At 44.4% G+C, this 18812-nt stretch overlaps 1 protein-coding gene across 3 annotated transcripts in view; it reads left to right on the top strand.

Annotated features, from left to right (window-relative positions):
* The window catches only part of COP1 (COP1 E3 ubiquitin ligase), a 212431-nt gene extending 194299 nt beyond the window's left edge, over positions 1-18132 (top strand). For 2 of the 3 annotated variants that reach the window (XM_074960995.1, XM_074960997.1), the window contains exons 19-20: positions 14226-14270; positions 16909-18132. In XM_074960995.1, coding sequence (XP_074817096.1) covers positions 14226-14270; positions 16909-16926 — 63 coding nt within the window. In that variant the 3' untranslated portion in view covers positions 16927-18132. The remainder of the gene's footprint in view (positions 1-14225; positions 14271-16908) is intronic. The other variant, XM_074960998.1, reaches the window with a different exon arrangement.
* The last annotated feature ends 680 nt before the right edge of the window (positions 18133-18812 follow it).

Here is an 18812-nt window from a genome sequence, read left to right as displayed (position 1 = left end):
CTAGACTCAACCCTGATCCAGCTGGCTTGAAAGCATTGTATGACTCAACCATATAGTGGAGTACAGGGCTAGTTTGTAACTGGCTTTATGGTATTAATGTGGCTCTTAATCTGCTTGGCGAAAAGTAAACTTCAAAACGGGTTTTCCTTCAGTTTGTAAGTCAGTGTTGTACTCCAGAAGCAGAATTTAGATAGGGGAAACTAACCCTTTATATTCATCCCTGCATATTTATTCCATCTCCTCAGTAAATACTCCCTGGGTTCTACTGATGTCTTTATCACCAATTTACTGCAGCTTAGGCCAAGTCAGGCGAATGCAATGCCTCAGTTTCTCCAGTTGTAAAATCTGGTTAGTACTTAATTACCTAATGGGGACTTTGTGAGGCTTAATTAGCATTTGTACCAGGTTTTGGATCCTCTGGTGAAATGTGCAATATAAATTCAAAGTATTACTTTTTACTGATTGCATTGTTCATTAAATCTGCACATAGAAGTGTTTTATTGGCATTGTAGAATTGAGATTTAATAATTTTAAAATATTAATGTCAAGGTTGTTAGGTCAGTGTTTAAACCTGTATCATTCACCTAATTAGAGGATGAAACTCAGCACTGGCAGAGTAGGAGAAGCAGGCGATTACGAAGCAAGCCTTTAGCTGGTCGGTGTCTGTATGCAGGAGACTCCGCTTTTAATATTTGGACCAACCTTTTGTGCCTGGTCCAAGGGAGCCTCAAGCGATGTTGAGACAGTGAATTGGGCTCCACAAAGCAGGTGGGAAAGAGCTTTGTGTAATTCAAGAACGAACCGTACTAGACCCACTTAGAAACAATTTATCACTCTTCAGTGGGAGCATGCTCCGGTTGTCTTCAGTCAGAGTTTGTAGGTAATACACAATATCCATTTTTGTGTGGTCAAGAAAGAACAGGAAAGAGAAGGGGGCTTACACAGGTATCTGGGCCCATGTACACTATTCAAGGTTAGCATGGTTCAGGGGCATGATTTGGTCCGCTGTATGATCCAAGACCATGTTTTAACCAGCTTGGGCTGCAACTGTGGTGTTAGCAGTTCTGCTGTAATAGCTGTGAGTGTAGTGCACATGGACCCTTTGGTTTACAGTGGGTCTTTAGTCTCCTGCTTTCTCTTTCCAGTTTGTGATTTCATTCAGGGCCTCAAGCTTACTCCTTATGGAGAATGTCTGAAATGTAGGCCTGTCCCAGGAGATATGGCTGTGTAGGAACAGGGGGGCTTTGGAGACCTTGTTGTGGATAGGAGATGGGCAGTGAAGCTCAGCATTCCCTCATATGGGGGAGCGGATTTTTCTAAATGCTGATACTGACATACATTGGTTTTAATGTCTCTGCCTGCCTGTTGGGAACTGTGCACAAGCCATTGGGCCTCTGTATTTTGTGATGTTTATAGCATAATTTGTCACTGACAAATTATTCCAGACTGAATTCCAAATAAGTTCTAGGTAAGTGCTTATTTGTATACATTTTTGTGTCAGAATGACTGAAATACAGAGAGAATTGCACCTGCTGCATAAAAATTTGAGGATTCCCAAATCCCACCCCCATTTTTACAGCCCCCTCCCCCTCTTATTTGCGAGCTTGAGTTTCTGTCTAGGGTTCAGAGGACCTCACAAAATGGGATAAATCAATAGCAACCTGTGGGCAGCTCCCTACACACTGCAGTCAGACACGCCTTTTTGTTCCGACCAGGTCCTGAATTGCCCTCTTAATCTTGCTTTTCTGAAAAACACATGCTGAAAGAAAGGTCATGCTAAGAAAAAATGATTTCACACTTGGCTGGCAAATGGCTTTCTTCTTATGTGAGTGTCTCTCATTGGAGCGAGCGTTTGACTACTTTCCACTGTGCCCCCATATGCTGTGAGTGAAGGCATAGATTTGTGTATGTATGATAGTAAATGAGCTTCCAGTTATACGGTAGACTATTGTGCTGAATTCAGCCTAAATAAAAGCAGAAAAAATGCATTAACTGTGAAATCCAAAAAAGCTCACGAAAGCTTATGCTCAAATAAATTTGTTAGTCTCTAAGGTGCCACAAGTTCTCCTTTTCTTTTTGCGGATACAGACTAACACGGCTGCTACTCCGAAACCAAAAAAGAGAGAGACTGATAAAGGGTCCCTTCAGTATAGAGGCTTTAATAAAGCAGGGATAGATGTTCCTTATGTCAAGGGATCCACATGTGGCTCAGATGGAAAATGCAGGGCAAAAAAATGCCAGAAAACATTTTTGGTTTTGAGGGATTTATTTTATCTAAAGGAACATCTGAATAAGAGGTTAAAGGCATTGGTCTGCATTAAAATGGTGTGGAGGGGTTTAACAGGCTGGGAAGTGAATTTCTGCTTAGTCCACATCTAGTTTTCTATAGAACCTGCAGGTTGTGCTTGTGTTAAGATGATGAAAACACTAATTTTGAAAGCTTTCTCCTGATATAGGATCCTGTAGAGAGTCTGTGAACTTCTGTGTGATAAGAAAACACACACATGTTTGTACCAGACATGACACAAATTGGGCAACTCCCTCTATTTATTTTTACTCTCACACACACGCTCTCTCTCTCTCTCACACACACACACACACACACACACACACACACACACACACACACACACACACACACACACACACACAGATTGTCTCTCACTGTGTGAATAATTTCATTGTTAAAAATATGCAGGTATCAGGTATCAAGTATAAACTCTTTTAAAAAAAAAATAAAAATAAAAATCCCATGTCTTATATTAACAGCTGAATCTGGAAAGAGACACCTGAGTGCATTCTTGTGTTTTCTAGGCTTTTGCACATTTCTTTCCAAATAATCCTAATTTTGATCTTTCTTTGTGTTGAAGAGACTTGATCTTCACATGTGAAAAGGAAAATAATTGTCAGAATGATGTATAGAATTCATGTTAGCAGTGTTGGTCCCAGGAATTTCAGGAGACAGCCTGGGTGAGGTAGTATATTTTCTGCAAGTGTTTGCACATGTCCATTCCACTGTGGGTATGTATGCATTCCATGCGCAGTTGTCAGGGAACTTTTTTCTCTCAACAATACTTACTGCGGTGGCCTGTGTGCCCTCTGTCATTACATGAGGCATCAAGTAGGTATACGAGCGTGGTGCTGCCCCTAATGTCCCTCAGTTCCTTCTTACCACCGGTGACTTTTGTAGGAGCAATTTCAGACTTCTTATGCCTAATTCTTCCCTCGCTCCTTTTTGTATGTTCTCTGTTACTGTTGGAAATGAGTTAGTTAGTTGAGTTAAATTTTAGAGCTGGGTTTTAGTTTTTAGATCTTTTTGATTAAAATTAATCTTTTGGTATCAGAACTCTCTCTGGGGTTTAAGTCCTGCTGGTCTTGCAACAAGCCTGTGCTGGTCAATGACCTGCATCCGTCTTGCCTGAAATGTTTGGGAGAATCCCATAGCAGTGACAAATGTCAGGTTTGTAAAGGTTTTGAGCCCCACTCAAAGATAGAGCAGCCAGGCTCAAGTGTCTGCTTAAGGGGGTAGCACTTTGCCCTGTATCAGAGCTGGTGCATGTGGAGAGTGCTGCAAATACCTTGGCTTCAGTACAGAGCACTGCACCAGAGGTGTGTGAGGCTCCTTGATCCCTTTTGCCAGCACTGAAGAAAAGGCACAGGCCCTCCTCAGTTCTTTGATACCAAAACCTGCTAGAAGATGTTCAGGGGAGAAGCTCCCCCTAGACCACTCAGTGGCTAAGAAAAAGGGATCGCTGCCTCCAGAACCTGTGCCAGGTCTGTGAGAGCCATCCCCTGAAAGATCCTTGTGTCCTGTTTGTCAGACACCTTTTAACAATTCCCCAAAACGCTACACAGTGTGTTTCCATGGACGCTACAGACTCTGTATCATCACAAAGAAACTGCCTCCAAAAGATGAACAAAAGTGCTACGCATAATACATTAGTCCCGCCCATAGGCAAAAAGTTATTTCTGTAGTTCACATGGGAGCAGTCTGGGTAGGGATCTGATTTGCAGGTCTAGGGTTCAAACCCGCTGATGACCCATATTGGAGCCTCATATAGTTTCATGTGACAGAATTCCTCTTTCCAGATTCCTTTTTTTAAAAAACTGGTTTATTCATACAATGAGAAAATATCCTTTTAAAGCAGGTTTTATACTGAGAAACCATCATAGTCTATTAATTATGGCACGGTGTGTAGCAAAGCATAGGTGTTCCATCATTTGACCATTTTTCACACATTTCAGTGGTTTGAGTCACACGTAGGAAGGATTGAAGGTTGAGAGATAGGATGGCTAATAGCAAATGCTTTAGTGAAATGAGGGCAATCTTTCCTGAAAACTGCCTGTGGTTTCAATCACATTGGGCAGGGGGGATGGCAAATGGCAGCCAACTTTACTAGGAACATGAATATATGTTCCAAATTAGCTGGCAATGAGTGTTAACTATTTGCAAAGTGTGATGATAAACTAGCCCTTTCTTAGTAAAGTGGGTCTGGGAGGGGGGAAAGGGTCAGGCTCCAGAGAATGTTTTCATAATGGTCCCATTTGAAATTAATCTAAATAATAAGTTTAGTTGAAAATTCCCAAAATATTCAAACTTTACCCTCAGAGTGTGCTGTAAATTTGGAGAAAATGTCATCCTAAAAAAGAGGATGAATTCTTTTAAGTGTGAAGAGTAACTGGATATAACAGTAGCGAGCACACCAGATAAAAAGGTGATCCCTGCTCCAAATGGCTACAATCGAATTAATCTTTTCAGTAAACTGTAGCTTCAGCACATCAGACTATTTCTGACGTTCATTGCGGTGTGTAGCACCATCACAATCGGTAGCATTAAGGGCATGACCGAAATGAAAATCAAATACCTTGATATTTCCTTTGCCAAACTTTTCTTCCTCTTGTTTCTACAATCAGGGCCATGGGTGTAACATAATGTAGCAATTTTACCTTCAGTGGAAAATGTAGCTAGATCAGGTTCCAGTCTGTTAGTCTGACAAAACCAAACTTTAAAAGGTTAACGGCCCTTATGAAATGCCCTTGCATTATTTATGCATTTTCTCTTGGACTTGCTAGTTTACAAGGCTGGAGAGCTTTGTTTGTTTAGACGCTCAATACAGTTCTTTCAGTTCAAGTACTTTTTTTGTTCTCAGTAAGACTACATTTCATGTGGTGTCTTTTGTAGTGGGTTTTTTTTTTAGCTACCACATTCAAAGATAATCTGTGTAATTGGTACATAAAAAATACCTTAATTTAGTATCTCATTTCAAACAGAGTAATTGAGAATGTGCTTAGAAATCAGCATCCTGGCTTTCCTATTCCTCAGACAACTTACAACTATTTCTTCAGGCATATTTTTACCAGGCTGTGATATTTTGCATTTGAGTTTTGTAGACAAGGAAGAGGGGTCCTCACAGACAGGGTTATATCAAGAAAAAGAAATTATCTGCATGGTGTATGTGTTAATCCTTTTTATTTTGAACCTCTTCAGGATAGGATCACGTTTCTAGATCACGGAGAAAACGTGAAGCACACGTTCATAGTCCCAGGAGATCACCTTTGGCAGGATGAATAGTAATGTTCTGGGGCATTTAAGATAGCTACAGCTTGAGTTTTTTATTGATCTCTAATGGCCAAAAAAAAAATTAAATTGCAGAGCTCTCCATTTCCAAGCCTGGTACTTTACAGGGTTTTGTATCCCCAACTCCTAGGAAGATTACATGTTTCTCGGAAGGAAATATGACAGGAAGGTGCTTTGGTGCATTAGCTTAGGTTTTAATCTATGGCCTCTAAAATTCTGGTTTGGGGGACAAAGCAAGTGGAAAAACAGGAAAGGGGCAGGCTTTCCTCTCCCTTTTCGCTTTCTCCCAGCGCGCCCCCACCCCCCACCCTCCCCCAAATAATGGGTGTTTTATGCCTGTGGATCCAGCCTGAAGCGTTGAGGTCCCTGTCCCAGCCGCTCCAATACTAGGGACCAGTATTTGGCAGAGCTGTACTGGGGAAGCTTAGACAGCCACTGCCTGTGCCATGCTTGATTCTCATCAGTGCCCATCTAGTTTTCATTTTTAGGAATGCTACAACTCACCCAAACTGCCTGAGGTTGTGGGGAGGAAAGGGGGAGAGAGACTCAGTACTTGATGATTCTCTCACAACTGTCTTTCATTAATGACAAGATTGGGCACAGGTGAGTGCCTTGGCTATCGAGAGCCTCATTAATATGTAGCTGGGTCTGAGTGGTTGAGTGGAGCTTTCAGTCACTGTCTGAAACAGTGTTTGTCTTTGAGTACATGTCAGTGTGGATCCCACTGTAGATATGCAGGCGCCCAAGATCAGCCTTTTGAATAGCAGCATCTGTTTGGGCTGCATGTACACACTTGTGCTGCGTCATATTCTCAAACGAATACATAAGGGACAGGACAGCTGTGACTCTCCCTCAGTTTCCCTTTACCACCTACAGCAGTGAGACAAAACCTGGTGTGCGTTTGACCTTCTAATTCTTAGCTTTGAGAATTTCTTAAAACTGCTCAAAACTTCCAGCACATTTCTAATTCTCTGAGCAATGACCACTGTGAATGCTATCATCCCATATAAACTGAACATTTATGGTCAAGCTCCCCTGAAAGCCCCCATACAGATCCCCCCACCCCACCCCCCATACAGGTCTTATCAACATGGCAGATCCAAAATCTGCAATCTTCAAGCCCTGACTGTCCTGCAATGGACTTCCATTGAAAGGTGGACAAAGCAATGGCCTCTGCTGCGTAAGAGAGTCCCATTATCCTTTCGTTCTCCGCAAGAATGTAGAAGTCACAAGACGTGATTGCTCCCAAAGATGAAACTTCAATCTATGAAAGTCTCTTCAGGTCCTAAGGAGATGAACTCCAGCGTTCTGGTAGCAGACAAGCCAGCTTCCTCCAGCTCCATGTCTAGCAGACAAGTGATATCAAAGACCAATGCAGAGAAGATTGTGCTAAGTAAAGACACCTGAGGATATAGGTGATCTATCTTTGTGAGTCTCTGGAGTCTCTGTCTCTGTTTGGAGTAGCCCCTCTGAGTGCTAGACTTCAGTACCATGGGTCAGCGGTTCTCAAATGGGGGTCCACAGTGCCCTGGGGGGCAACAAGCCCTTTCAGGGGGACTCATAGGCCCCCATGGCTGCAGCCCCAGTGCCCCCTGTGGGGCTAAAGCCGGGAGCTGCAGGGCCAGAGCCCTGGTTTTCCCCATGGGGCAGAAGCCCTGAGCCCATGGACAGACATAGGGGGCACTGCCCAACCAAACTGCAGTGCTGTACCCAGAGCAGGGCAGTCCTGGGGGCAGCTCCACACACACACTCCTCCTCCTCCTCCTTTCCCTGAGGCCCTAACCCCTGGCCAGGTCGGAGCTGGGAAGCTAGAGCCAGGCAATGCAGAGAGCTGCTTTGGCTGGTGCCATGCAGGGGGCAGCCACAGCATTCTCCTGTCATCTGCTGGTACCCAGGGTTGCAGCTACTTCTCAGCTCCCAGCCCCCTTTGACTGCTCCCTCAGCCAGTAAGGGGTGCCTGGGCGAAGGGACCTGGTTCTGGGAGGGCAGAGCCTTCGGGGAGCAGCAACTGTAGGGGGACCCAGCACACAGCCCCTAGCTAACCCTTCTCTGCACCCTGAACTGCTCCCCTGTCCACACACAGCCCCTAGATTACCCCCCACATCTGCACACAGCCCCTAATTAACCCCCTCCCTGCATCCTGAGCTAACCCCTGTCTGCACACAGCCCCTAGCTACCCTCTGCCTGCATTGAGTGACTTTCAAACTTTGAGTTGAGGCCCCCGCTTTCAGTTATAATTTTTGGTTGCACACACACACGCGCGCACAGGCTGGGTGGCCTGCTGTGGTGAGTCGGGATGGAGTGGTCGCTCCCTCCCCCGTCCCCACTGTGCAGAGCTGGCCCTCTGCCCACCAGGCCCTCTCTTCTTCCTCTTCCCCCACGCCCCGCAAAAGAGAAGTCAAACTATGCCTATACCCAAGGGCGCTCCCTTCCCTTTCTCCCCTCTCCCCCCCTCCCGCCCGTCCACCCCGGACCCTGCAGTCTTTATAGCATGGTGGGGGGCGGGGGGCGCTCAGAAATGCAAAGGTTGACAATCCCTACTGTAGGTGTCAGTGTAGTGTTCAGTGCCAGTGCTATCTGTGACACCAGTGGGATTGGCTTCAGTGAGTTGAACCGTATATTGTTCTCCTGAAACTCACTCAGCCTCCATTCAGTACAGGATTGGGTCATTCAGTGTGCCACCTTTCCCTTAAATCCATCTTTCTGGCTGCAGTAACCTCTGCATTGAAGGTTGGAGAGTTCCAAGTCCTTATGGCCAGACCTCCTTATTCATCCTTTCAGCGATAAAATGTTTGAGATCACACCCTAGCTTTATCTCTAAGGTGATATTGGAGTTTCACCTAAATCAATCAGTTACCCTATCAGTCTTCCTCCTGAAGTAACACTTGACTCCAGGAAAGAAGAGGGTACATACCTAGGACATTTCCAGAGCCTTTCTGTTACCTTGACAGAACCAAACCGTTCAGTCTGTCTCCTCCTTTCTTTGTGGCTATTTGGGACTCATCAAAAGGCAGGCCATCTCATCACAGGGAACCTCTAGTGGACCAGTGCCTTTTCCCTCCAAATGCCAGGATGCGCTTCACTAGGGCACATGCAGTTTCTTTGGCCTGTTTCAGAGAAACAGCAGTAGGGAGTAGCCCACTGACTTTTGTCAAACATTATGCCTTTGCGTGGCAGCCAGGGCCAATGCCAAGTTCAGAAAAGCTGGTAGTTCAGTTTTTGACTACTGCTGCTGACATTCCTCATTCCTACTGTCCAGACAGGATACTGCTTGCCAGCCACCTGGACTAGAAGAAAAGTTACTTACCCTACAGTAACTGGTTCTCTGAGATGTTGTAGTCATGGATCCCATGACCTGCCTTCCGTCCTTGATGATCAGAGTCCACAGTAAATGCCTTTGATTTGGGAGGGAACTCAGGGATGGGGTGGGTGTCACTATCTCCCTGGCCTTTATGTCCTTATGCAGGAGCTTGTGGTCGCACTGGGCGCACGTGAGGCCTCAATGGACACTTCTATTCTGTTGCGTGTGTGAGGTGCATGCACCTCTAGAGTGAGATCCAACACCTCAAAGAATTACAGTTACTGTAGGGTAAGCAACAGTTCTTTATACAGTTCAGTCTGGGAGAGTGGAGGTTCCTGTCCTCACAGTAAGTTGTCATGCCTTTTGATGGCATCTAAGATATGCTGATAAAGGCCATGATATGTTCTGGGCATTTTTCAAAGAACCTTAAAATTGAGTTTATGGCTCCTGTTAAGCATTAAAATCAACCCTAGAGATGGCGCAAACTGGGCAACTGTTTATGTATACACAGGCAAAAAGATAGATTAAACACATGTGCATCTGTCGCCAGTTGTAAATCTACAGATCACATGCCATGTGAATAATTTTTATTTCACAGCCTGCTTAGGTTTTTAATGCATTGAGCATAATGGCTGTTTTATAGGCAATACAAAGGGGAAGAGAATTGCTCCTCCAGGGGATAAAAAAGTTACTTAGATTGTGTCCCCATAGAAGCAACCACAGTGCTAGAGTGCTTTGACAAGCAAGTGGCCATTTGTTCAGTGACAGACGTGGTGCTAATTTCCCCTGTGTCTGCTCCTGTTTGTGTGCTGGGGATGAAAGCAGCAGATCAGTGATTATCTCAGACCCAGAGAGGAGTTCTGCTGGAAAAACAGCAGGTTCTCAGGAAAGAGTGTATTACCCTCTAGCGTTTTGTTTAGCTGGTAAAGCAGCCTATTGAGCCAGAGCTCATTTACAGTGATGCCCTGACAGACTGCAGCAGCGATGCAGAATTACCAGTCATTCACAATGCAAACAAGAATCATTCACAACCAACAGTCTTGCACTTATCAGCTCCAGCTCTTTGTACTAGACATTTGATATGTTTATGCTCCTCCCTTGTCTCCAAAAATTAGTCAGATATCTCAGGTTTCAGAGTAGCAGCCGTGTTACTCTGTATTCGCAAAAAGAAAAGGAGTACTTGTGGCATCTTAGAGACTAACCAATTTATTTAAGCATAAGCTTTTGTGAGCTACAGCTACAGCTCACGAAAACTTATGCTCAAATAAATTGGTTAGTCTCTAAGATGCCACAAGTACTCCTTTTCAGATATCTCAGTGTAATCTAGTTGTCAGGCATTTTAGTCCCAACATTCTTTGTTTCTGTACATGTTTATCAAAGATTTTCCTTAATGACATAAGTGTCCTTGTGTTTTGGCATAATGTTCTAATGCTTTAAATTGAGAAGTTGTGGCATTCTCAGACAGTGCCAATATCAAGACTGTCCTCTTACCCAGTGTAAGAATTGAAATGGGGACTTTATTGGTTCTTTTTAGGGCATATTTTCTACACAAGTGCTTTGGCTTAGTGAGATGCTACCTAGAGTTCTTGCTAATCCTGTAATGGACACTATCCAGGGATGATCAAATCCATTTGTAACGCAGTAGTCCAGTGGTTTACCAAAAGGCAACTATTGTTAGATAACTAGCTTTTTATGTTGAATAATAGATCAGTTTTTCTCTCCCTTTGTTTCAAAGCTGATGGTCCTGCAGACGTCAGAACTTCATGATAAGGCAGTTTGTAGCCTAGTCTTGCTATGGCTGAGCTAACAATGTGTTCACCTCTGATGCTACAAAGTGCCAGCATCTACCAGTTTTACACTCAGCTGGTTTAGGCAAGCTGTTTTCCTCCAGCTCTCACACAGAATGCAAGTGTATAATGCTCCTTTGAAGTGAGGATATTCTGTTCACTGAGATTATTAAAAATGTATTTGTGAAGTGATAGGATAATTAAACCAAATTCATTTGAGGATGGATACCTTTTCTGAGACCAATCTTTCCATTTATCTTGCTGCTTCTAATAGCTGTTGCTTTTAGACCAAGCAGTTTGGCAGTAAACACTACAATTGCTGGTATTGCATGGCTAGAAAAGAAGGAATGTAGGAAACCATTCTGAGAAGTGTGATTCTGCCTCTTTGAGTTCTTTTTCAGGGTTCTTCCTCCCTCCAGGAGTTATTTCTTTTAACTTATTGATAATCTCTCTCCTTTTTGTCTTTCTTTTTGGATCTTTCCCGTACCTTGTCTCCCACCAAAGCATCTGAAGTGGGTGGACTTGTGTGTAGGAGACAACAGGCACGCTCCCATCCAGAGCCTGCAATTTGGGAACTTAATATTCCTGGGGATCTACTAGACTGGTGAAGCAGGCCATATAAATAAACAACCGAGGTGTGCCTAGTTTGACTCTCTATACCAATGGTTCTCAGCCCGTGGACCACTTACAGCCCAATCAGCACACAGCTGCGACCCATGTGACATCGTCAGGGCCATATAGGTAGTATGTATGTGGATGCGGTTCACGTAACACATAATGAGCTGCATATGCAGCCCACAGTGGTAAATAGGTTGAGAACCACTTCTTTATACATGCCTGAGAGAGGTACCTACATCAAATATCTCTAGCATAGAATCATAGAATATTAGGGTTGGAAGAGACCTCAGGAAGTCATCTAGTCCAATCCACTGCTCAAAGCAGGACCAATACCAACTAAATCATCCCAGCCAAGGCTTTGTCAAGCCGGGCCTTAAAAAAATCTAAGGATGGAGACTCCACCACCTCCCTAGGTAACCCATTCTAGTGCTTCACCACCCTCCAAGTGAAATAGTTTCCTAATATTCAACCTAAACCTCCCCCACTGCAACTTGAGACCATTGCTCCTTGTTCTGTCGTCTGCCACCACTGAGAACAGCCGAGCTGCATCCTCTTTGGAACCCCCCTTTCAGGTAGTTGAAGGCTGCAATCAAATCCCCCCTCACTCTTCTCTTCTGCAGACTAAATAACCCCAGTTCCCTCAGCCTCTCCTCATAAGTCATGTGCCCCAGCCCCCTAATCATTTTTGTTGCCTTCCGCTGGACTCTCCAATTTGTCCACATCCCTTCTGTAGTGGGGGGGGGGGGACCAAAACTGGACGCAGTACTCCAGGTGTGGCCTCACCAGTCCTGAATAGAGGGGAATAATCACTTCCTCGATCTGCTGGCAATGCTCCTACTAATACAGCCCAATATGCCGTTGGCCTTCTTGACAATGAGGGCACACTGCTGACTCATCCAGCTTCTCATCCACTGTAATCCCCAGGTCCTTTTCTGCAGAACTGCTGCTTAACAGTCAGTCCCCAGCCTTTAGCGGTGCATGGGATTCTTCCTTCCTAAGTGCAAGATTCTGCACTTGTCCTTGTTGAACCTCCTCAGATTTCTTTTGGACCAATGCTCCTCCAGTTTTGTCTAGGTCACTCTGGACCCTATCCCTACCCTCCAGCTTATCTACCTTTCCCCCCAGCTTAGTGTCATCTGAGAACTTGCTGAGGGTGCAATTAATCCCATCATTCAGATAACTGATAAAGATGTTGGACAAAACCAACCCCAGGACCTACCCCTGGGGCAGTCCGCTTGATGCCGGCTGCCAACTAGACATGGAGCCATTGATCACTACTCGTTGAGCCCGACAATCTAGCCACCTTTCTATCCACCTTATAGTCCGTTCATCCAATCCATACTTCTTTAATTTGCTGGCAAGAATACTGTTGGAGACCATATCAAAAGCTTTGCTAAAGTTAAGGTATATCATGTTCACTGCTTTCCCCATATTCACAGAGCCAGTTATCTCATCATAGAAGGCAATCAGGTGGGTCAGGCATGACTTGCCCTTGGTGAATCCATGTTGACTGTTCGTGATCACCTTCCTCTCCTCCAAGTGCTTCAAAATGGATTCCTTGAGGACCTGCTCCATGATTTTGCCGGGGACTGAAGTGAGGCTGACCAGTCTGTAGTTCCCCGAGTGTTCTCTCTTCCCTTTTTTAAAGATGGGCACTATATTTGCCTTTTTCCAGTTGTCCAGAACCTCCCCTGATCACCACAAATTTTCAGAGATAATGGCCAATGGCTCTGCAATCGCATCAGCCAACTCCCTCAGCACCCTTGGATGCATTAGATCTGGACCCACGGACTTGTGCACATCCGGCTTTTCTAAATAGTCCTTAACCTGTTCTTTCACCACTGAGGGCTGCTTACCTCCTCCCCATACTGTTTCCTAGTGCAGCAGTCTGGGAGCTGACCTTGTCTGTGAAGACTAAGGCAAAAAAAAGCATTGAGTACTTCAGCTTTTTCCACATATTCTGTCGCTATGTTGCCTCCCCCATTCAGTAAGGGTACCACACTTTCCCTGACCATCTTCTTGTTGCTAACATACTTGTAGAAACCCTTCTTCTTACCCTTCACATCCTTGCTAGCTGCAACTCCAATTGTGCCTTGGCCTTCCTGATTACACCCCTGCATGCTCTAGCAATATTTTTATACTCCTCCCTAGGCATCTGTCCAAATTTCCACTTCTTGTAAGCTTTCTTTTTGAGTTTAAACTCATCGAAGATTTCACTGTTAAGCCAAGCTAGTCACCTGCCATATTTGCTATTCTTCCTGCACTTTGGGATGGTTTGTTCCTACGGCTTCTTTTAAAATACAGCCAGCTCTCCTGGACTCCTTGCCCCCTCATATTAACTTCCCAGGGGATCCTGCCCATCAGTTCCCTAAGGGAGTCAAAGTCTGCTTCTGAAGTCCAGCATCCTTCAGGCCAGAGCCAAAGTCCTCTGATTCTCTTCTTTTTGAACTGCTGTATTTTCTGACCCTTCTGATTTGTGTGTGAGAAGCTGTTGTATTCCTCTTTTTATTTTCTAGTTCAGATTTCTTGGCTGTTTAATTGGGCATGTTGTCTTAGTTGGAGGGTTTTGGAGTCATGTTAATTATTCAGTTCAGTTTGGTTTCTTTTAGGCACCAGAGACCTTTGTATACATATTACCAAGAGATAAGTGATGATTATACTACTTGTCTTCTTCAGAGGCGTATTGTGATGATTAATTTGTGTTGGTAATTTACTTTCAATATTTAAATGTCTGTGCAAGCACTAAGGATTGTTGCTTCCTAATTCTTCAAGTTTATGTAATCTTTCAAAATAAGATTTCTGGCCACAAAAGCCCAACAGAAATGGCAGAAGTTAAATTCCTTTGAAATCAGACAAGTGTTTAATGTTTAAAATCAGTCCCCTGTTCTATGCCCCCTCTGAACCCGCATTGCAAACTCTGATGGCTCCTCTTCTTTTTCAGGAATCCAATGTGCTCATCGCTGCTAACAGCCAGGGTACAATTAAGGTAAGTTATTTCCTGCATCTCCATTTTTAAACGCTTGAATCCATTCTGAGGGAGCAAGGTCATAACTCTGCAGCCAGGAGAAGCAGTTAAAAGAGGTCATCCCAACTGTGGGTGTTTGTAGCTTCAGCGATGCATTTGCCTTTGGCACAAGCTGGAGAGGAGAATAAAATGAACTGAAAGCAGAGAAGCCAAGTTAGGAGGCAGGTGTGAAAAGATGGTGGCAACTGTCCAGCAGCCACTGTGCCGTTGCCAGTGCTCAAGGGCTCTCTGCATTATACAAGAGACACCGACATGGAGTGGGAAAGCTTGAAACGTTTTGCAGTATGTTACCCTTGAGATTAGCCATGTAATGGTGTTCTGTTTTCACATAGGGGTTGTGTTCCTGTACTAACACATAGGCTCCATGTTTCATTTGCCACAAAAGCCATTAGAGTTTTGTCATCAATCCAAAAGTGACTGTGGCTTTACTATTGAAGTGCAAGACTTTAATTTAATGCTGTGCCGCTCACACGCACGCACGTGCATATGCATTCGTGTTTGCATGCTAATCTCTGTGGCTGTGAGCCACCAATTGAGGAGGCTTTATCTTAACTCCTTGGTGTTAGCCCAGCGGTTCTCAAGCTGTGAGTCGCGTTGCCATTTTAATAGGGTTGCCAGGGCCAGCATTAGACTTGCTGGGACCAAGAGCTGAAGCCTAAGTTCCACCCCTACGCGGGGCTCAGGTTGCGACCCCCTCGTCCCCCACCCGAGGCGGCGGGCTCCACCCCATTCCTGGGGTCATGTAATAACTTTGTCAGAAGTGGGTCATGGTGCAATGAAGTTTGAGAACCCCTGTGTTAGCCAAATGCAGTCCTCTGGCTACTACCACTGAGTTAGGGTGCCATAATGAATCATGCTGAAATCCAAACTCTCAGCAATAAGAACTGATATTCCAAACGAGCACATGCTCCACTCACCTTTTTTCATTTCTAGCACAGAAATCTGTGCCTACAGACAACAGCTTGCAAAACTCGACTGGCTGCCTCTTGCATGAAGAGGCTAGTGTTCAACAATCCTTGAACTTGCTCAGAGATCTCCTTCCCTTTCCCATAGGGACTGTGTGTGGCATGACAGCTAATTAGAACTGCAAACTTACCTTTTAAACTTAAATTTAAAGTCAGATTTCTTAAAATGTCAAAATTTGAGCTCAGTCTCCAGCAAGATAGTAAACAGGACGCTAGGTTGATAGCTGTGATTTGGTCTCCAGTCCTCACGACCTCTCTCTTCACAGGCAGTCTATAAATGAATCTGTCCCTGGTACTTTATCACCAAATGGTGATGCTGACGCTCTTTGCTTGTCGACCTGGTTGTTCCATGAACCTCAGAATTTGCACGCTTTCCACTTTCTGATTGTCAGAACTACACATCATAGCTCATGCCACACAGACTGGCCCCAGAGCGTGATCGGCGACATTAGCCTCCATTGGGACATAATCCCCTTAGCCCTAGAGGCTTGGTGCCTAAATGGCTTTGTAGTCAAGCTCTAGCCTTTTCTTGTAATTGTTGATTAGTGTTTCACAATCCATTTTCAAACTACCCAAAGGTTTCCACCCCTCGAGAGACCTGGGTTCTTTTCCCTTCGATGCAACCAAGTCACTATGACCTTCAGTGACCACTCTAGTTCTCTGGCAAAACCTGACTGGACTTAATAGTCCTGATATTTTTATGTTAAAAACAAAAAACAGGGGAATAGAATAGGAAAAATTTCACCTCTCAGTTCATTCTTATTAATCAGAAAGAAGCCCCCACCCCAAAAGGCCCCAGTGATGTGTGGTTGTTTTTTTTCTTTGCAGGGCATTTTTAACTGTTAAAGTATTCTGCATTAGCTCCCTGGTAACCCCTGCTGCAGTAGTATGTTGCATCTGCTGTCTTTTGCTCCTGGGTGATTCATTTAGTATGGTTGCAATTTGTTGTTCATTACTTCAATCAGTTCCCTGTTAGTGAAATTGGTGACACACAGAGGTGTATGACATCCTTAAGTGAATCCAGCAGCAAGGAAAAATTGGTTGTAAAGAGGAGATTTTGCATATATACCTAGCTTGTTAATTAATGAAGATATGAAGAGAAATGTGTAAACAGTGACAGAATTCTGGTGTTGCCTTTTTTAATTGGTGGTCAGTGGGATGGGACCAGGTTTAGGAAGAATTGATAGGGACTCCATCAGTTGCTAAGCCGATGAGTACCCACACAGCTTTGCACAGTGTGCAAACTGTATGCTGTTGTGGGAAGTTCTGCCTTCCAGGGCCCCAGATCATGGTGCTGGCAGAGCTTGGAAGAGTTAGTTCATGCATGTCTGAACAGAAGGGTCTGCTGTCTCCATCAGTGCACCAGGAAGTCACTAGATTGAAAGTGCTCATTTGGAGCAAAGAAGATGAGAGGTGATTGGACAGTCTTGCATCATGTCGTGATATATCAGAACATAATGTATGCCATTTTAAAAAACAAAAGGCATGCACGTGTTGCTTGCCAGGACCCAAGGCCCTTCAGTGACACTACTGTATGCTGGTGAACAAAAGGAAGGGAGGCAGAGTGATGTAGGAGATAATGAACACAGTAAATCTCTGTTCTAATTGCTTGTTTGCTCTCATTTTTTCACCAGGTACTGGAGCTGGTATGAAGTGTTTTCTCTCAAGGCGTGAGGTACTTGGTCCTGCTGACATGCTACAGCTTTCATTTGGGATCCTCAGTGGGGCAAGAAACCAGAACCACCTTGATATTCCTCTCCACAGTCGTCATGTTTGGTTGTTTTTTTTTTGTTTTTTTTTTCCATTTACGGACCCTATAGGACCTTTTGAAACACTGGGAACACCAGTGAACTGTCTGCCATCAAGGTTAACTCCACAGACTTTGCTGCTGCTTGTATGGTTGTCTAATTTTTATGATAGGGAAACAAATTCTTTTAAATAAAAACAAATAACAAAAAGGAATAATAAAGATTATTGAGCCACAAGGTGAAGCTGGAAGATTCTCTCTTGTTGCATATGGGAACAGATTTACTTGGGAAGGGAGCTAACAGGACCACAAAAGGGCTGTACTATGGAATCTCACACTTCTGGGTTACCTTACCTGGGGTTTTCTTTCATCCCCACGGGGGAAAAAAAATCTGAGCCTTACCGGGACATCGAAGCAGTTTGCTTTTAGAGCATAAGATGTATGTGGTTTAGTTGTGTGTTGGTTTTTTAGATGCATTCAGTGTTCATGAAAATTGCCAGGTTGACAGTTCTGGAGACTGAAGTCCTCCAGATATCAACAGGAAAGTGGCAGCTTCCCCCTGCCCCTTCCAATATGCCTCAACCTTGACCTGGAGGGACTGCTTGTAAGGATGGGGTCGTTCTGTCTCCGTGCCCACAAAATCCTTGGCGCCTCTGCAGCCTGCCAACAAAACAAGGGTACCAACTGTGACGTGGACATCTCTTGACTGCAAACTGGACTGACTCCACCAAACTATTTCTCATAGGCCACCAGACTGCCATCAGCTAACAACTTCCTGCACTGCTGAGTGGGGCTGGATTTGAATCATTCAAATAGAGGTGAAAGGCTCCAGATCCTGTTACCAGAGCTCTGCTGTCATATCCAATCTGCCACGTGGCTTGTTGTTTGTCCCCAGTTCATATCATGTGGGGAAACCAAGCATTTTGAATGTTGTAATGAGGGGGGAATTTAATTGATTGTAGTGTGTTTCAAAGCCGCGACACAGGAGCTTTATTTTTAATAACCAGGCTTCCACTTAATTGTACATATGGAGAGGGGGAATAAACCATCATGCTGAGTGTTAAGTTGTTACTTTGTGAGGGGTCAAGAAGATAGAGCACATTTTCATGCATGACAATAATACAGAGCTGCTAGTACCACTACCCCGGTGTAAGTTTGAAGTTGAATTAGAAGGTATACCGTTTTATCTGTTTCCACTCTTATCTGCCTGAAGACTTGCTGTGTGCATAGTGATGCCGAATGGAAACGTTTTATTTACAAACATCTCACTTGAATTCACTTTGGTCCCACATTCAACTTCTCCTTTCAGTCTGGGAGTACCACCTGGGTGCTGGGCTTCACTTGGTAAAAGGGAGAGTCTTGCATTCTTTCACATCCCATTTGGGAACTAGTGTTGCCCGTCTGTGAAAGGCATCCTAGCTCATCTAAAGATTAATGGCTTGGTTGGAGCTTCCTAGAAGGATGAGGTGTGAGATCCTTGTGACCCCTGACCTAGGGACAGAGGAAAGAGAGAGAATAAAGGTGGGCAAAGCAAAGGAGTGGGAGTTGAACATTGTGGAGTCTAATGCTGACTGCCATAGATGTCCCGAGTGACATTTGGTGAGTCACTTAAACTTCTCCGCATGCTGATGTTATCCATTGGTGAGGGTGAGACGTGCTACCCGTAACTGATAGGAATCATGAAGTTTATTGGTGCTAATTTACTTATAAAGTGCTTTGAAAATCCCAACTGGGAAGATGATGTAGATGAACAAAATTACTATAGTCATCCTTAGGATTGCATCTGGCAGG

The sequence above is a fragment of the Natator depressus genome, chromosome 8, assembly GCF_965152275.1.
Source record: "Natator depressus isolate rNatDep1 chromosome 8, rNatDep2.hap1, whole genome shotgun sequence".
In the NCBI taxonomy this organism is placed as follows: Eukaryota; Metazoa; Chordata; order Testudines; family Cheloniidae; genus Natator; species Natator depressus.
Note: the sequence above shows the minus strand (reverse complement) of the source record. Positions and strands in the feature narration are given on the sequence as shown.